The 16,695-nt window shown below is 36.4% G+C and overlaps 2 protein-coding genes across 2 annotated transcripts; both read left to right on the top strand.

Annotated features, from left to right (window-relative positions):
* The first annotated feature begins 20 nt into the window (after positions 1-20).
* Positions 21-3,640, top strand: LOC127640592 (COMM domain-containing protein 4-like). Its single transcript, XM_052123231.1, has 8 exons — positions 21-100; positions 315-386; positions 468-533; positions 624-663; positions 845-964; positions 1,271-1,351; positions 2,679-2,855; positions 3,003-3,640. The coding sequence occupies exons 1-8, from the start codon at positions 98-100 to the stop codon at positions 3,041-3,043; spliced, it is 600 nt and encodes a 199-aa protein (XP_051979191.1). The 5' UTR covers positions 21-97; the 3' UTR covers positions 3,044-3,640.
* Positions 3,641-4,584: 944 nt separating this feature from the next.
* Positions 4,585-16,675, top strand: neil1 (nei-like DNA glycosylase 1). The gene is made up of 11 exons (XM_052123085.1): positions 4,585-4,649; positions 10,824-11,282; positions 12,509-12,628; positions 14,661-14,763; positions 14,848-14,941; positions 15,295-15,416; positions 15,651-15,678; positions 15,783-15,847; positions 15,928-16,108; positions 16,199-16,297; positions 16,386-16,675. The coding sequence occupies exons 2-11, from the start codon at positions 10,825-10,827 to the stop codon at positions 16,433-16,435; spliced, it is 1,320 nt and encodes a 439-aa protein (XP_051979045.1). The 5' UTR covers positions 4,585-4,649; position 10,824; the 3' UTR covers positions 16,436-16,675.
* Positions 16,676-16,695: the final 20 nt, after the last annotated feature.

Raw genomic sequence — 16,695 nt, forward strand, 5'->3', positions numbered from 1 at the left:
TCCTGCCCTTTCGCGTTTGGTAAATGATGTTGTAAGGCCTATATGGCTTGCCGTAGCCTACAGCTAATTTACTAACCTACCCGAATTACTAGCTAAAATGGTACTAAATTATCTAATTTATAATCAAAGTTATAGCAGACTTTATTCTCGCTTCATAGTGCACCTTTTTCCCTTTTATAAAATTGTTAAACGATACAGCTTTCTCTTTTGTTAATGTTCAGTTTTATCCGTGGCTAGCGCTAATCTTATATGCTAAAATACAAGTAAGAGAACATTTTGAATAAACCAATTTTATTTGACACCTTTTTTCACAGAGGTTCCGATTTTGTGGAGATCTCGACTGTCCAGATTGGGTCCTTGCCGAAATTAGCACCCTGGCAAGAATAGTAAGTACGATTTGAATCACTTATAAGGATGTTCTCCCTTCATGTCAAAAGCAATCAAACATCTGTTCTTTTTCTCCACAGTCAAGCGTCAAGATGAAACTTCTGTGTGTGCAAGTCATCAAATATCTGCTCGATGAAGGCATCGATGTAAGACGTTATTGTATACAGCTGGTCATTTTACAATCTCTACTACTAAATGGATACTTAACTAACTACTTTTGCATTATATGTTTTCAGTATGACAAAATTTCAAAACTAACGTCAGATGCCAAATTTGGTGAGTAAATCCCAACCCATGCCCTCCACCGTATTCATAATAGTGGTCCACTGACATGTTTTTTTCATGTTGATTATTTAATTCTTACATTTGTTCTCCCCTCATTGTTTATGAGCACCAGGCCCTGATGTGATCTGTTTCCTTGATTTTGCTCTTTGTCATTTGCTATATACTCTTTCAGAGAGTGGAGACGTTAAGGCCAGTATAGCAGTGCTGAGCTTTATTCTGTCCAATGCTGCAAAGCATGATGTAGACAGTGAATCTCTCTCAAGTGAACTACAGCAGCTTGGCTTGCCTAAAGGTAAGGACATTTCGGACAAAAAAACTATGAGGAGAATTGGTTGGGGAGGTCAGTGAATGACTTGAGCCTAAATATAACTTCGATTGGACTTTCATAAGCTGCACTGCACAACATTGCACACCAGGCCACATCTCAAACACTGACATGAAACATAATTTTCCTGTGTGCCAAACCACTAAATGGCGGGCCTAGGGACACCCATTTGATATGCACTGTCAGAGGTTGAATTTCTGCTCAAAATGGTCCTCAATCTTGGACTGTGGTTTAGTATGAATGACAGTGAAAGTGTCCATGTGTCTGTTTTAGAGCACACTACAGGATTGTGTAAGTCGTATGAGGATAAGCACAACGCCCTACAGGAAAAGCTGAGGGAGAGCAGCCTACGATGTGAGTATCGCCGAAAAATGGAAATAGACTTTTGTGTTGTAAAACTGTGCATCGATGTTGAATGTTTCATTGAAGGAATAGTTCACCCAAAAATGAAACTTCTCTCATCATTTACTCATCCTCATGCCATCCCAGATGTTTATGACTTGAGTTCTGCAGAACACAAATGAAGATTTTTAGAAGAATATCTCCACTCTGTAGGTCTATATAATGCAAGTGAATGGTGACCAAAACTTTGAAGCTACAAAAATCACATAAATCAGCATAAAAGTAATCCAGAAGACTCCAATGGTTTAATCCATGTCTTCAGAAGCGATATGATAAGTGTGGGTGGGAAACAGGTCAATATTTATATCCTTTTTTTTTTTTTAAATTACAATCAATCTCCACTTATCTTTGTATGTGCTCTTTGAGCATATTGTCACCTACTGGGCTGGAAGGAGAATTTATTGTATAGTATTTACAGAATTTATCTGTTTCTTACCCACACTTATCATATTGCTCCTGAATATATAGAGTTAACCACTGGAATATTATGGATTACTTTTATGCTGCCGTTATGTGCTTTTGGAGCTCCAAAATTCTGGCCACCATTCACTTACAACGTATGAACCTACAGAGCTGAGATATTCTTCATTTGTGTTTTTCAGAAGAAGAATGTCAAACACATCTGTGATGGTCCCCGTGATATTGCTTGATGAGTGCAATTTTCTTTCCAGTGTTCACGCATTTTCTTTTGAAACAGGAAGTTGGGGCGGAACATAAATAGCCAAGAGACTTAAGTTTACGTCACAGCGAAGAACCATGATTGTAATTTGCAGCTGCTAGTCTGTAGTAGGTGATTTTAGGAGTAGAGTATTACAGATAATGGATTTTGCTGATGCCAATAACTAAGGCGGGAATAATGCTGATAAATTATTAACAGGCCAACAGATTTTTAAATCGATAAATGGTGTAAAAAAAGTATTGGACCGGCACAGACATAGACAGTTCAGAATGAACAAATCCCAGAAGCAGTTTATTTTTAAACCAAAATCCCTATAATATCCATGCCAGGCACTCTTATTTTAAACTTGGCTCCATTACAGTGCTAGGGCAAGAGACATTCTTATTATAGAGAGCTTTGTAAAAATGAGTGAGTGCAAGATGAGTCAGCAATATTTTGGAACGTATTGATATTTTGTTGCTGTTTAGGTGTTATTGATATCCTCAAATCTAACACGCATGCACTAAAAGCTGCAAAAATTTATTTCAGGGGCCTTTAAATGCTTTAGAAGCAAGAAAAGAGCTAGCTAATTTTAATAACCTGATTTTCTCCATGTGTTAGTGGGTCGTCTGGAAGCTGTGAATTGGAGGGTGGATTACACTCTGAGCTCAAGTGAGCTAAAGGAAGTGAATGAGCCCACAGTGCAGCTCAGGCTTCAGGCTCGAAACCCCGAGACAGACTCCAGAGAGACCACTGTTGTCTCAGTCACTGCTGACAAGTTCAGAGTACTGTTAACAGGTAAGGATTATTGTTATTTTTATGCTTGGAAGATCACACAAAATATGAATGCATATTACTGCACATTTTCCCTCCTGGGATAAATAAGATCATTTGTGTTGTGGATGAAAATAACATGTGGTTGTCTTATGTTTCTTTGTTTTCCAGAACTCAAGCAAGCACAGGTTATGATGAATGCTCTACAGTAATCCAGTCATCTTTTGTTGGATGTTTTTCTTGGAATACGCACGTTTATGCATATGCACATATACATTGAATCCATCTGTTTTTAAATATGAAAGTGTTGCACAGAAAAATTAAAATGTGCCACTTTGTACCAATACGTTGCAATATACAAAATGCTTTTGTAGTCAACAGATGGCTATTTTGTTCAGGGTTTGGTCTTCACTCCCTGGTAAGTTAAATGCTGTTGATCAAATTGAGTATCGATTGGATGTGTGGTGACAGGGTGGGTATTATTCGAAACAGCTTTTCCTCAGCGCTTCTCGTCTGAAAATAAGGACCTCCATTTGCTTGGTCTGGCCTTTGTATACTCCATGCTGTTTAAATGGCAAAAGGCTGTTATTAAAACCGGAGTTATTCTAAATCAGATTTAGATGTTTTTATCCACATCCGGTCTGGACCAGAAGTCACTAGAGAATAATTTTTCACTTGCTGCCTAGTGTGAACGAGAGATGTTTATTTCACTTCATTGATTTTCCTTCATAACGTTGATCTTGTATTGATTTTTGTTTAATGAAATTGTCTTTTTAACATTGTTTGTTGCTCAATAAAAATAAATTAACAGCAGCTAATTGTTTATTAGGTTCATTATATTGCTACATTTTTCAGGACCCCAAAAGCCAAAGAGAGTACGTTACACCACTCTTTGTCTTTCTCCACTGGCTGCCGGTTAATGCATGTATCAAATTCAAGGCTCTGATGCTGGCATACCAAACAGTCACTTGGTCTGCTCCACATCTTTTCCATGAGCACATACCAGTCACAAAATTCTTGTTGCACTTTAATCTGTTTTGAATACTATTCAGAAGCTATTGAAACTTTGTAATATGGCACTTTTCATACCACTGTCTGCTTAAGATGATTTGATTATGTTTTCCTCTTTTGTAAGTCACTTTGGATAAAAGCATCTCCCAAATGAATAAATGTAAAAGGAATTGATCAATTAGTAATAGCCAGTCTGCTGTCAAATGGGAATGTTACATTTTCTCAACTTTAAAATGCGTTGGAGATTTACTATACTAAGTCAAGTGCCATTCATTAATATTTACTGTTTCAGCTATGTTGTATAGTTATTTTATATACCTTATAGTTATTTTATGTACCTTCTAGGAGCTCTATTCAGAAACAAATGTTGTGATCAGCTGTAAATTTTCAGTTTTGCAAATAGACTGAATTTATTCAATCATTTGGAGTATCATAATTTGCTAAGAGGGGTATTTGAGACAGGTTTTTTCCAAATAAATCAGATTTATAATTTATTTACATTCTTTTTGCACCAGAAATAACCAGAGACTTGATGTGTCACTTGTTTGCCAGTGTCAGCAACATACGATAAATTGGAAGCATTTAGAGTGATTTATCTCAATCCATTTATCCTATATTAGCGTCTAGAATTATTATATACATTTTTATCTCAGCGTGAATTCCGACAGTGAGCACATTCACAAAGCTGGAAAATCACATCTCTGTCCGAAAGCAAAAGAACTACAACTCCCACGATGCACGAGTTCCGTTTCATAAACTTTGTACAGCTCGCACATTTCCGTGAGATAACACGCTTCTGCAGCAAAGGTGAGCTGGATAAATGGATCCATTAAATGTAATCAATAACGGTTACATTTACTAAACATGATTGATGCATATAAGCACACTTGCTGTTTCGCGAGCACACATTGCTAGTGGTATAATGCTGCACTTTGATTTAATAAGAGTTTGTGCGAGTTGCATAACGCTTAAAGCAGCCTTGTCTTTGATAATAACATCATTCATCGTTAGGAAAACACTAATATTTTAAGCAAATCACTGACTGTCCTAAACGTTTATCGTGACCGACTTGGATGTGTAGCTCGGAGATCTTGCCAGAAACTTAATCGTATGTGTTCATACCTGCTTTTGAAAAGTACTGCGGCGTTATGTATCACATTCACTTCTATGTACTTCAAAGAATACCGTGGAATTACCATAGTAGGTGTCCAAAACAATGTACTTTCTGTTAGGATTTTTTTTTGGCCTCACACAGCACGCCCACAGTCCGTTCACACGTTAGTCGAGATGAGCGAAATACCACTTGTTTTGTTTTCGATACGATACCAAGTACTTTTAGGCCAGTAGGCCTATAGCTGATAGCTGATATCGATACCAACTCCGACACCTCTAATGAACTGAATTTTAACGAATTATTTTGATACATTTAGTAACTTAAATTATTACTACAAGTTTTTATATATTTATATGCCTAAACAGAAATAATAATAAAACAAAATATTAGGCTGATTTGTTTACACTTTTTAAGTATAAAATTAAGTATGAACCACAAATAAACCACAAAATTAATATATAAATTTGTATATGGTTACTATAACCAAGTTACAATATGGATACTACAGTAATGTAGTTATTGTATCAACTTTGGTTACTGCCAAAAAAAAAAAAAACATGGTTACTACAGTCGTGTTTACTGGTCATGTTTAATACAATATTACTACAGTAAATCCATGGGTAGTTTTCATGAGGGTATCATTTATCAGTTGATAACAATGTTTTAATAACTCTGAATTAAAAAATCCTGTAAAAATGTTCACACAAGCCCATTATAATACATGTCATGTCTAGGTTTGTCATTACATGGTGTAAATACTTTTCTGTCATTACTTCAGGAAAACACTGCTCCCTCTTTGAATGAGCACTATGACTGAAAGGGTGAGCACTGTCTGCTGGTGTATTTCAGCATTTCTGTGCGTCAAGATGAGCTGAAGAAAAAATAGTTCCAGTGCATTGCAACTATTCGCTCATATAATTATTATTTTCCACTTTGAAGCTTATGAGATTCATTCATATTCATGTTATATAAATAATAAGATCACTAGTTTAAAACAATTTCAGAATCAATATTTTTATTTGAGGATCGATATTCTTGATACCATGTATCAATACTTCAGTAACGATCAGCCCATCCCTAGTGTAACAGTAAGCAGTGCTGAGTAGTACTACCCAGGGGTTAAATTGGGCCGGTACAGTCTGGAACGGTGTTTCAGCCCCTTTGATTACAAAAATAAAATAAAATTGCTTGTTTGTCAATCCACCCCATTTATTGTATTCTCCATGTGGTTTTTGTTTGATCCCTTTTGAGACATTCCATCTCTATTTAGCAAGTGTATTTATTCAAAAATATTTCAAGCTCATTATGCTTCGCTCTATGCTGGTAGAGGCAGAATATTCGAGGGAATCACGAAACCACGCGGAATCTGCTTCTGTACCACACCGTGATCAGATCTCTGATTCATAGAAATCGATTAATATGGAATCAACAGCACTCGTTTCTTAGATCAAATGATATTCAGTAGCGATTTGTTTAGTTTTGTTAAAAGCTGAATACACTAAGGAGTTATGAATCAGGAATCAATCACATCCAAAGCGACATCAGATCAAAATATCATAGGCCTACAATTTGAGAACAAAAGACCACTCGACCAACACACTGTAAAAGGTTTCACTGGTTCTTTTTTTCTAGCAAATATTCAATGGGTTTCACTATTGTGAAAATGCTTCTTCAAGCGGCAGTGAAGAAATTTAAACTTACAATTCTAATAAAAACAATTTGAGTAAAAAGAATGGGGCTGTGGCTCAGGTGATGGAGCGGTTCGGCCATTAATCGCAGGGTTGGTGGTTAGATTCCTGGCCCACATGACTCCACATGCCAAAGTGTCCTTGGGCAAGACACTGAACACTAAGTTACCATCATTGGTGTGTGAGTGTGTGAATAAGTCACAGTGTAAAGTGCTTTGAAAACTATTAAGGTTGAAAAAGCGCTATGAAAGTGCAGACCATTTAAAAAGAAGTTATGCAGAGGTTGTTTGTTTCCCCGTTAAGAACAATGTGAATTACTTTTAAATTGTATCACTAGATACAGTTACAGAAATACTCAAACAAGCATCCATGCGATTATCTAATCAGCCAATCGATTGGCAGCAGTGTACTGCATAAAATCATGCAGATAATGTTCACATCAACCATCAAATTGCAAAAATGTGATCTCAGTGATTTGGACCGTGGCATGATTGTTGGTGACAGATGAGCTGGTTTGAGTATTTCTGTAACTTCTGATCTCCTGGGATTCTCACACACAACAGTCTCTAGAATTTACTCAGAATGGTGCCCAAAACAAAGTGAGGGGCAGTTCTGTGGACGGAAATGCTTTGTTGATAATAGAAGTCAACAGAGAATGGCCAGACTGGTTCAAACTGACAATGTATATGGTGTGGTTACACAGATAACATTTATGTACAATTGTAGTGAGAAGAATAGCAAATGCTATTCTGAGATGCGGATTGGCACTGTTTTGGTAGCACGAGGGGGACCTACACAATATATAATAAAGGTATATTTAATGTTGTGGCTGATCGGTGTAAGTTAAGCCGGTTTATATGATGACTCCCAACCTAGGGCAAGAAGGTAGTTCATGTAATTATGTATTTTGTTGAATAAAGTTGAATAATGACATACATAAATAATGATAGACAAATCATTAAGACAGAATCCTAGTCAAATCGATTAATCTGAAAGAAAAAATGTCTGTGAATTACATATCAAACAGGCCTATTAATAAATCCATATTTAGTCATCACCCGGGGGTGTTGACATCACCCGATTTTAGGGGTTCTCCACCTCTGAAATCCCAATTTAATCCCAGGCAGTACCTGATTACATGTAAACTGGATTATGTAACCAAATTACAAAAAAATAAAGTACTTGTAATTAGAGTAAATTACATTTGAAAATACTCATAATCAGATTACAGTTACCTTTGTATGGATTATGTGATTACATGAAAATAAGGAAATGGCAGAACAAAAACTAATAAAAGTAAACATCTATTTTTAGATATTCTTCTAAAAATCTTTGTTTGTGTTCTGCTGAAGAAAGAAAGTGTAAAACACACAACAACTTTAGTGTTATTCTTTCCAAAAAATTCTCCTCATTTTCACATGAATGGATAACTATATTAATCACGCTTGCAGACTATCTAAAGAAGATTACAAATATTGCCTTTATTATTTAATTATTTTAATTTCAGTTAGTCGTTTCTTCTTCGTACTTATTTCGTATTTGTATGTCTACTTCAATGCTGTAATATTGCATTGTTGCAAATTAGCAAGCAAATGTTGAATCTCAATAAGTCATACTGTACTTGCTTATATGAATTGTAATGGTACAGTAATTATTGTAAGAAACCCACTTGTGAAATAAAGACAAGCCACGTGATAAGATGTGCAGATTGAGATTCGTCCTCCGCCACCCTGATTGAGGCGAGTCACTACGCCACCATGAGGATTTACCATGAGGAAAAGGGGAGAAAAAAAACAAAGACATATCATTTAAAACTTGTTAAAATACATAATTGGTTGACCGCGATGACTTGCTTTAATCAGGATTGTTTGAGATTACCGTTGTCGTGCACTTTTAATTGAAATCACATACTGACATCTTAATAAGGGAATTGAGTGAATATTAAAAACACCAGATAATGCACATTTCTATATCTCTAGTTCAGATGCAGTGGGAGAATATTCAGCCAGTAAGTAACATGATTCGTTTTGATTGGTCCTGCATCAGTTGATGCTGCTCTTGTCACAAAATCATTTGGCCAGCACCAGTATTCTGTTCTCTCGCATCTGGGTTTACAAGTGCACAAGTGAGTTTTGCTACAGTATTATCGCAAAAGTTTTTTGCAAAAGTCAAGGTCAGACTATTTGTCTGCAACTTTGAAAAAACAGATTTTTGATTATTGTCTGTGAGTGCATATTGCAACATTCAACTTCAGATTTTTATTTGACAAGAATTCACATCATTGATGTGAGTGCAAATTTCAACTTACAAATATTTATTATACAAGTTCTCAAATTCCAATCTACAAGCTCTCGAGTTTTGCAACCCATTAACCTTCATACCAATGCTCGTCCATGAGGGGAATCAGTTGATGCTGTCTCTTGTAAGCGCACTGGCATTTTCTGAAAAGTTTGTGAACCGCTTTCTGATGTAAACAAATCGAGCTGAACTTCCGGTTGTATCACATCAGTTTTTTTTTAATTATTTTCTTTATTGCCAGAACAAAGTATAATTATTCAAAATATACAGGTTTATACACAAAAGTCAGAGTCATTCAAATATCAAATATTCTGTATTCATGAAAAATATTACAATATTTTCTAAACTGGTGCTATATTCTTTGGGCTCCTGAAGGAATTGATCAAATTTGGCCTGGAGATTGACCATTTCTTTTTGTGTATGTGAAATTTCCCCAAAATAAAAATAAGAAAAATACAATTTGTATTGTTATCAACATTAGAGGAATACATACATAGGTCAAAATCATTCAAACTAAATACAATATCAGTTTATTCCTAATAAAGTTTTCCGTATCCACCCCAAAAAATCTTTGTGTATACACAATTATAAAAAAGATGGAAAATAGACTCTTATTTCTAATTAACAGAAATAAATGGAATAATCAATATCTCATTGAAATCTCTCTAGTACACTTTTTTCTGGCTATATACCATGTCAAATTTTTATGTGACCTCTTTTACTTTATTGTTCACACAAATGTTATCACAAATTGTCCACGCTTTGCTCCAGTTTATATTTTTTAAAACATAGGTCCATAATGTATTTTTGTGAGTGGCTGTTTCATCTATTATAATATTCCTAAAATGCTTATTAGTACAATTGTGTTTGAGAATGTCTATATCTCCTATAAACATGCTGCCTTTTACATATGTGATATCAGGAGCAACACCTCCATAAGCTTTTACATATTGCAAAACTTGTTGACGTATATCATCAAACAAAACCGCATACTCTTTTGTGTTAACAGGCAATCCAAATTTCTGCAGGAGTTCATCATAAGACAGTAAATTGCCATCTGCATTTAGAAGTTGTCTAACTAAAACAATATCATTTTCAAACCATGTTTTATAGAAGAGAGATTTATTTTTATATTGAATACTTCTATTATCGATAAAATATTTGTGGATAAATTGTGTTTATACTCCAACATACAGGCCAACAACACCTGTTTATGAAATGTTGCTAATTTCACAGGAAGTTTATCAATTTAATTATCAAATCCCAATAAATAAAAAAAATCTATACCACCCATCTAATCAAAAAGAAATTTTGGGAATATGTGCCTCATGCTGTTCTCTTCTTTCATAAATGTAATTAACCAATTAACCTTAAAAGTATTATTCAGTGTTTCATTACTAAGTGCAGCTAATCCTCCTTTACTATCTTTATTAGATAAAATGTCCTTTTCCAAATAATGCTGTCTATTCCTCCATATACAATGAAAAAACATTTTGTTTAATTCTTTCATACTTTAAATGGCATGTCTAATGCTAAAGAGATGTAAACTGATCTTGAAATCCCTTCTGCTTTAGATAATAAAACCCTACCATTCAGTGTTAAATCTCTTTGGAGCCAAGTATCACATCAGTTCTCGCATTAACACGCCAACATGCTTACTGATTTCCCTCATGGACATGCATTGGAGAGATACTAGATGTTAACAGTAATCTTGAACAATAATCAAAAAATCTGAGAGTCTGCAAGGTATTAAATCTTTCGGAGACACTTGGAAGTAGAAAGTGCATATAAACACAGTCTAGTATAACAATTATAATGTAATTGCACCTTTTATCTTGTGTAACCACATTTGTATCTCTGCCGTTTTATTTCCTGATTAAGAATGCCTGAGGGTCCCGAGCTCCATTTGGCCAGCCTGTTTGTCAACAGGATGTGTGAAGGAGTTGTGTTTTCCGGAGCTGTGGAGAAGTCTGAAGTGAGCAAAAATCCTGAGGTTCCATTCTGCTGCGATGCGTACTGCATCAAAGCCCAATCCAGAGGAAAGGAGGTCAGACTCACACTTTCACCCATTAAGAGTGAAAATTACAATAAACGCAAGGTTAGTAAAGATCAATCCCAGCAGCCGATGAATGTGGTTTTCCGGTTTGGGATGTCTGGGTTTTTCCGCTTCACTGCAGTAGACGATCTTCCAAAACATGCCCATCTCCGGTTCTACACAAATGAGACCCCACGCAAAGTTCTGAGTTTTGTGGATCCACGCAGATTTGGCAGCTGGCAACCACATGGAATCTGGCAACCAGACAGAGGACCTTGCATCATGTTTGAGTATGAGAGCTTCAGGTAAGGCTGGAGACCACCTGCTTCTCCTAGGCCCAAAAGCTCAGGAGTCAGTGCAATGGAAATTGGTAATTGTTTAGAGCTATTCCATTTTCAGGATTGTTCAAGTGCTTTGAAATGCTCCCTAAAAATTCCCAAAATGCACAGTAAGAACCAATGAGAATTGGTTTGTCATTATTTACTTATCCCAATGTCACTCTAATCCTGTATGTCATTCTTTCTTCGGTGAAAAACAAAATGTGAATGTTTAATAAGTCTTCACAGTGTTTATTTGCCATAATGTAATTAAATAATGACTTAAGATCGGAAAAGGACAGAAAACGCCATAAAACCACAGTTAAACTTCATGACATGCACTATATTCTGAGTCTTTGTAGCAACAAAATCACTGGTGGCTGAGAACCAATAAAGTTTGATGTTACCAACATAGCTGCCATATTTGATTTAAATGCTTTACTTTATAAATAATATTTGATTTAATATCCACTTAAATGTCATTCTGTTTTAACACACACAGTAATCGTATTGTAAAAAGAAAGCAGGGTAGTGTCTTATACAGCAAGGTTGTTGATAAATTGTGTCATGTCGCAGGTAATTGAGTAATCAGTGTCCCAATGTTGAGTGGATATACACACTTGCTAGGGGCCGATTTCATACTTACAATATACAACTGATTGACTAAAAACTAGAGAGTGAGATGAGTAACAGCCATACTTTAAACAAATACAATACAGATGCTTCTGCTGTGCGTGCACAATTTTACATGTCATTGCATTCCAAAATGTTGTATTTGATATTTGATGGATACTCTTATCACCTCCTTTGAGTTCTGAGGATTGATATCGTGACAGTAAAGCAAGAACGCAAGGATGTTAAAGGGATAGTTTATTCTAAAATTAAAATTGTCATCATTTACTTACCATGTGCATGTACTTATCCAAACCCATATGTCTCTTTTTTTCTCATATGTCTCTTTCACAAAAGAAGAACCAGGCAGAATGTTAATATCAGTCATTATATACTGTCACTGGTTACAAATATGAAATTCACTTTATTGTTCATAAAGGGAAATTTATCTTGGACTAATGCCTAGCATCTTGTAATTTTGGACAATATTTTTGAAGTACATTGGGCAAGACTTCCATGTTTGTGTTAGTATGTTACTGGCCTTACAATTGTGATATTGTGTTTATGTACAACAACTGAAACTGCATATTTGAATATTTCAGAGAGAATGTTCTTTCAAATCTCTCTGACAAGGCCTTTGACAGACCAATCTGTGAGACGCTGTTAAATCAGAAGTATTTCAACGGGATTGGAAACTATCTTCGAGCAGAGATTTTGTACAGGTAATTGACTATAATCAAGTAATATACCTTTCCATTGTTTGACACTGTGCACTAAAAATAGCGAGTTACCAATATATTAGATATTTGGCATTAGTGAGATCCACCCATCCATCCACCCATCCAGAGTCTTCACCACTGATTTCACAGAGGCTTCCAATACATCTCTGAACAAAGCATCTGCTGTGGATCTGCTTGATTGGGGTTTCGTTTAGGGATGGTGTGTGGGGTAGGAGTTGGCACACACAAGGAGGCCATCTTCTGGATTGCTGGCATGTATAGTGGCCCAATTGCTCCAAGGGTGCACTGTTGACTGGGAGCAGAGGTCTGATTGGGAGTCAGTGATGTGGACTCCTCCATCTCCTGGAGAAGCTCACAGTGAGGAAGAGCAGGGAAATAGGACTGGTTGTGGGCAGATCAGACACTGGCATTTCAAGGTCAGGTATTGCAGTGTCAGAGCTGGCCAGCAATGGCATGTCTGAGCTTTCCTGGTTTGCCATGTCCAAGCTTGTTTTAGGCTCCTCCCTTATCTTTTTAGTGATAACATCTGTTGTCTCAGAGCTGTCTTTGTTGTCATCTTGAGGTATCTTCTCCATGTTACGGGAAAATCTGACTCTCAATTGCTTGTTGTTGACAATATGGCCATTCATCATGGACAATGCCTTTGTGGCAGCTTCAAGGGTTGTGATGGCAACTAAGCCAAAGCCCTTGTTGAGTCGCAGTTTTGTCTCGCCAGGGTTGATGGTCAGACTCTCGTTTATCGTCAAAGGAATGAGCGTTGCACCAAGGCCTGTACTCTGGAGTGGGATCGATTTGGAGGTGGAGGGTCCGTCATGGTCTGGTGCGGTGTGTCACAGCATCATCAACAGCTGAGCTTGTTGTCATTGCAGGCAATCTCAATGCTGTGCGTTACAGCGAAGACATCCTCCTCTCTCATGTGGTACCCTTCCCACAGGCTCATCCTGACATGACAATGCCACCAGCCATACTGCTCGCTTCTGTGCATGATTTCCTGCAAGACGGGAATGTCTGTGTTCTACCATGGCCAGCGAAGAGCCCAGATCTCAATCCCATTGAGCACGTCTTGGACCTGTCGGATCGGAGGATGAAAGCTTGGGCCATTCCCCCCAGAAATGTCCGGGAACTTGCAAGTGCCTTGGTGGAAGAGTAAGGTAACATCTCATAGCAAGAACTGTCAAATCTGGTGCAGTCCATGAGATGGAGATGCACTGCAGTACTTAATGCAGCTGGTGGCCACACCAGATACAGACTGTTTACCCCCCTGTTCAGGGACACATTCCATTTCTGTTACTCACATGTCTGTAAAACTTGTTCAGTTTATGTCTTTGTTGTTGAATCTTTTTATATACATACAAATATTTACACATGTTAAGTTTGCTGAAAATAAAAGCAGTTGAAAGTGAGAGAACCTTTCTTTTTTTACTGAGTTTATATATAAATAATATAATCTAGAATGAGGTGGTACTAGTGTTGGGCTGATATACAGGATTTTTATTTTATTTATTCAAAATTTATAGAACACATTTTACGTAAACATTTAAATAAGAGCTTGTTTTATGTGATTGGAGCTGCATTTATGTATAGGAGATAATGTTACTGATGTAGAAATTTCATTAACAGTCTGTGAAAAAGTGGTAAAAAACATCTGCACCCCGAGACCTATCATTAAATGAGACCGCATTATGAAGTTCACTCAGAGAAAGTGGAAGATCAAATTGAAATTAGAGAATTTCTAGTAATTTAGCATACCCAGCCTTTTCTTCATTGAGAGCATGCACTCATACTGGCATGAACTCCACAAGTTTTCACAAAACCTGATGATCCATGTTAACCAGCATGATTTGAGAATGTTCCAAAGAGGATCTTGTGCATCAATGGAAGCAAAGAAATCTGGCCTTTGTTCTAATGAGTTAACATGGTTAATGTCATAAATTATGTCATAATGTCTTATTTGATTAGTGAACCAATTATAAGAAAATGGAACCTATTGTTTTTCTCAAAACATCCTTCTCAGATTAAGAATCCCTCCGTTTGTGAAGGCACGGACAGTTCTGGAGGGACTTGAACCAGAAGATGAGGAGAAAAAGATAGTTAAACAGGAAATTACAGTTTCAGAGGTGATGGAATCTGACTCATCTATCTCAGTCTCTTTGTAGTCACTTAGTTTGGCATAAATCAATGCTTTGTTCTGTTCCTTTCAGACAGCGGATACAAGTAAAAAGAAGGGGATAGAGGCTGAGACCCCAGACCTTCTCTCTTTGTGCCACACTGTTCCTTTGGAGGTGGTGAAATTGGGTTGGTGTCATTCTTAAAGGCATAGTTTGCCTTCACTTTGTACAGGCCCTGCCCACATCTGTTGAGGGACACTGCCGACGGGCATGTTTTTTTGTGTGTTGTTTCATTATAGCGAACATTGTAACAGTATGTGTGTGTTGCTCATCCATTGTTGCAAAACTGCTGACATTTTTTTTAGCCACATATGAATGTTTTCAATCTGGTTTGTAGAAATTTCATGGACTTTTTAGCTGCTCAGACTTTTCATAACTAAATGGATAAAATCAGATTTTTGCAACCAGGCTTCAGAGATTTGTAAATTTACTTTTGTAGATTTAGACCAGTGTCTATACATCTGTTTTTTCTTTATTTAGGTGGAAAGGGCTATGATCCAGAAAAAGCTGATTATTCCACTTTTCAAGCCTGGCTGCAGTGTTACTGCGTGAATGGAATGAATTCATTATGGGATCACAACAGGCGGACAATGTGGTTCAAAGTATGAGCATGTTAATGACATCTAGATCTACATTAAATTATCAAATTTTTTCAAATCGAAATTTTCCAGCAAACTAGTAAGAAGGGCATTTATTAATTTTATCTTACAAAATGTTTTTATATCCCCCAATAACAAAACTTTGTTGATTTCCAGCATCAGAATCCTTAATTTCCAATGTTGACTCAGACTTTTGAATCCCACATTGTTAAATTGTAATTACATGATTTGTTTCAGGGTGATCCTGGTCCAATGGCCCCCAAAGGTAAAATCTTGATTAATTCTGCATGCAATAACATTGCAGTGCAATGGTTGACCATCTAAGACAGTCTTAGTACAATCACTTAACTAGAAATATTCTACCAATAGGTTCCAAGTCTCCCAAAGCAAAGTGGAAAATACAAAAAGATGATCATGATTACACTGATGCAAAGGTGAGAAGCTTTTACACAATTGGCAGACTTTCATGTTCACTTTCTGACTGTTGATGATCCATAAAATATTGTCATATTAGAAAACCAAAAGGAAATGCATTGACAAAGCTGCAGGTGAAAAGCCTGTCAAGCAAACTGCAAGCAAGAGAGTAAAGAAGGAAACTAAAACATCCAAACCACAAAGTGGCTCAAAAACACTGAAAAGCAGCAACAAAAGAGTCAAGGCAGAACCTGCAGATGAGATTAAAAAACCTAAAACAGGTAGAAAGCTCACTTTTACCATCTGTATAGTTCATTTTACTTTTAGTATTCAGATCACGATTTAATTTAGTTCAATGTTTTCTTTTAAAGTTCCTCTGAGGACTAGAACTAACAAAATTAAAGGCCAAAATGGGGAGGAAAAGATAAAAGAAAAGAAGTCTGTCACCTGTAGGAAGGAGAGAACAAAAGGTTTGGATTTGGTTTTGTCCTTTTAATACAGAGTCATTGTGTCTACTGTGAAGATGTTGATTCAGTCTTTCTCTGGATTGTGTTGTAGCAAAGCCTCAGCGGAGAAGTGGCGGTGCAAAACGAGGACGCACCAGATGATGGGAATACATTTTAAATTGGAGACACTACTGTAACCATCCATTTTTATATTCTGCAGTCATTTCATAATCAATATCTTTAAAGAAAATATAACTTTTATATACAGTATGTTTGTAATGTAAAATGCCTGCTTTGGTGCCCTATTTTTTGTAATGTGACCCTCTTCAAATCAACCATCTTGACCATTTTTTTTAATGTTGCTTACAATTGATTAAAGACATAATTATAGGAATTGAAATAAAAACAGAATTTAGTCAATC

This window comes from Xyrauchen texanus, chromosome 49, assembly GCF_025860055.1.
Source record: "Xyrauchen texanus isolate HMW12.3.18 chromosome 49, RBS_HiC_50CHRs, whole genome shotgun sequence".
NCBI lineage: Eukaryota > Metazoa > Chordata > Actinopteri > Cypriniformes > Catostomidae > Xyrauchen > Xyrauchen texanus.

Excerpts from the sequence above, each read along its gene's own strand:
- LOC127640592 (XM_052123231.1), top strand. Across the intron at positions 664-844 it reads AACGTCAGATGCCAAATTTG|AGAGTGGAGACGTTAAGGCC; the intron begins GTGAGTAAATCC and ends ATACTCTTTCAG. Across the intron at positions 1,352-2,678 it reads GAGGGAGAGCAGCCTACGAT|TGGGTCGTCTGGAAGCTGTG; the intron begins GTGAGTATCGCC and ends TCCATGTGTTAG.
- neil1 (XM_052123085.1), top strand. The coding sequence starts at position 10,825 with ATGCCTGAGGGTCCCGAGCTCCATTTGGCCAGCCTGTTTGTCAACAGG. Across the intron at positions 14,942-15,294 it reads TTTGGAGGTGGTGAAATTGG|GTGGAAAGGGCTATGATCCA; the intron begins GTTGGTGTCATT and ends TTCTTTATTTAG. Across the intron at positions 15,848-15,927 it reads ATGATTACACTGATGCAAAG|AAAACCAAAAGGAAATGCAT; the intron begins GTGAGAAGCTTT and ends TTGTCATATTAG.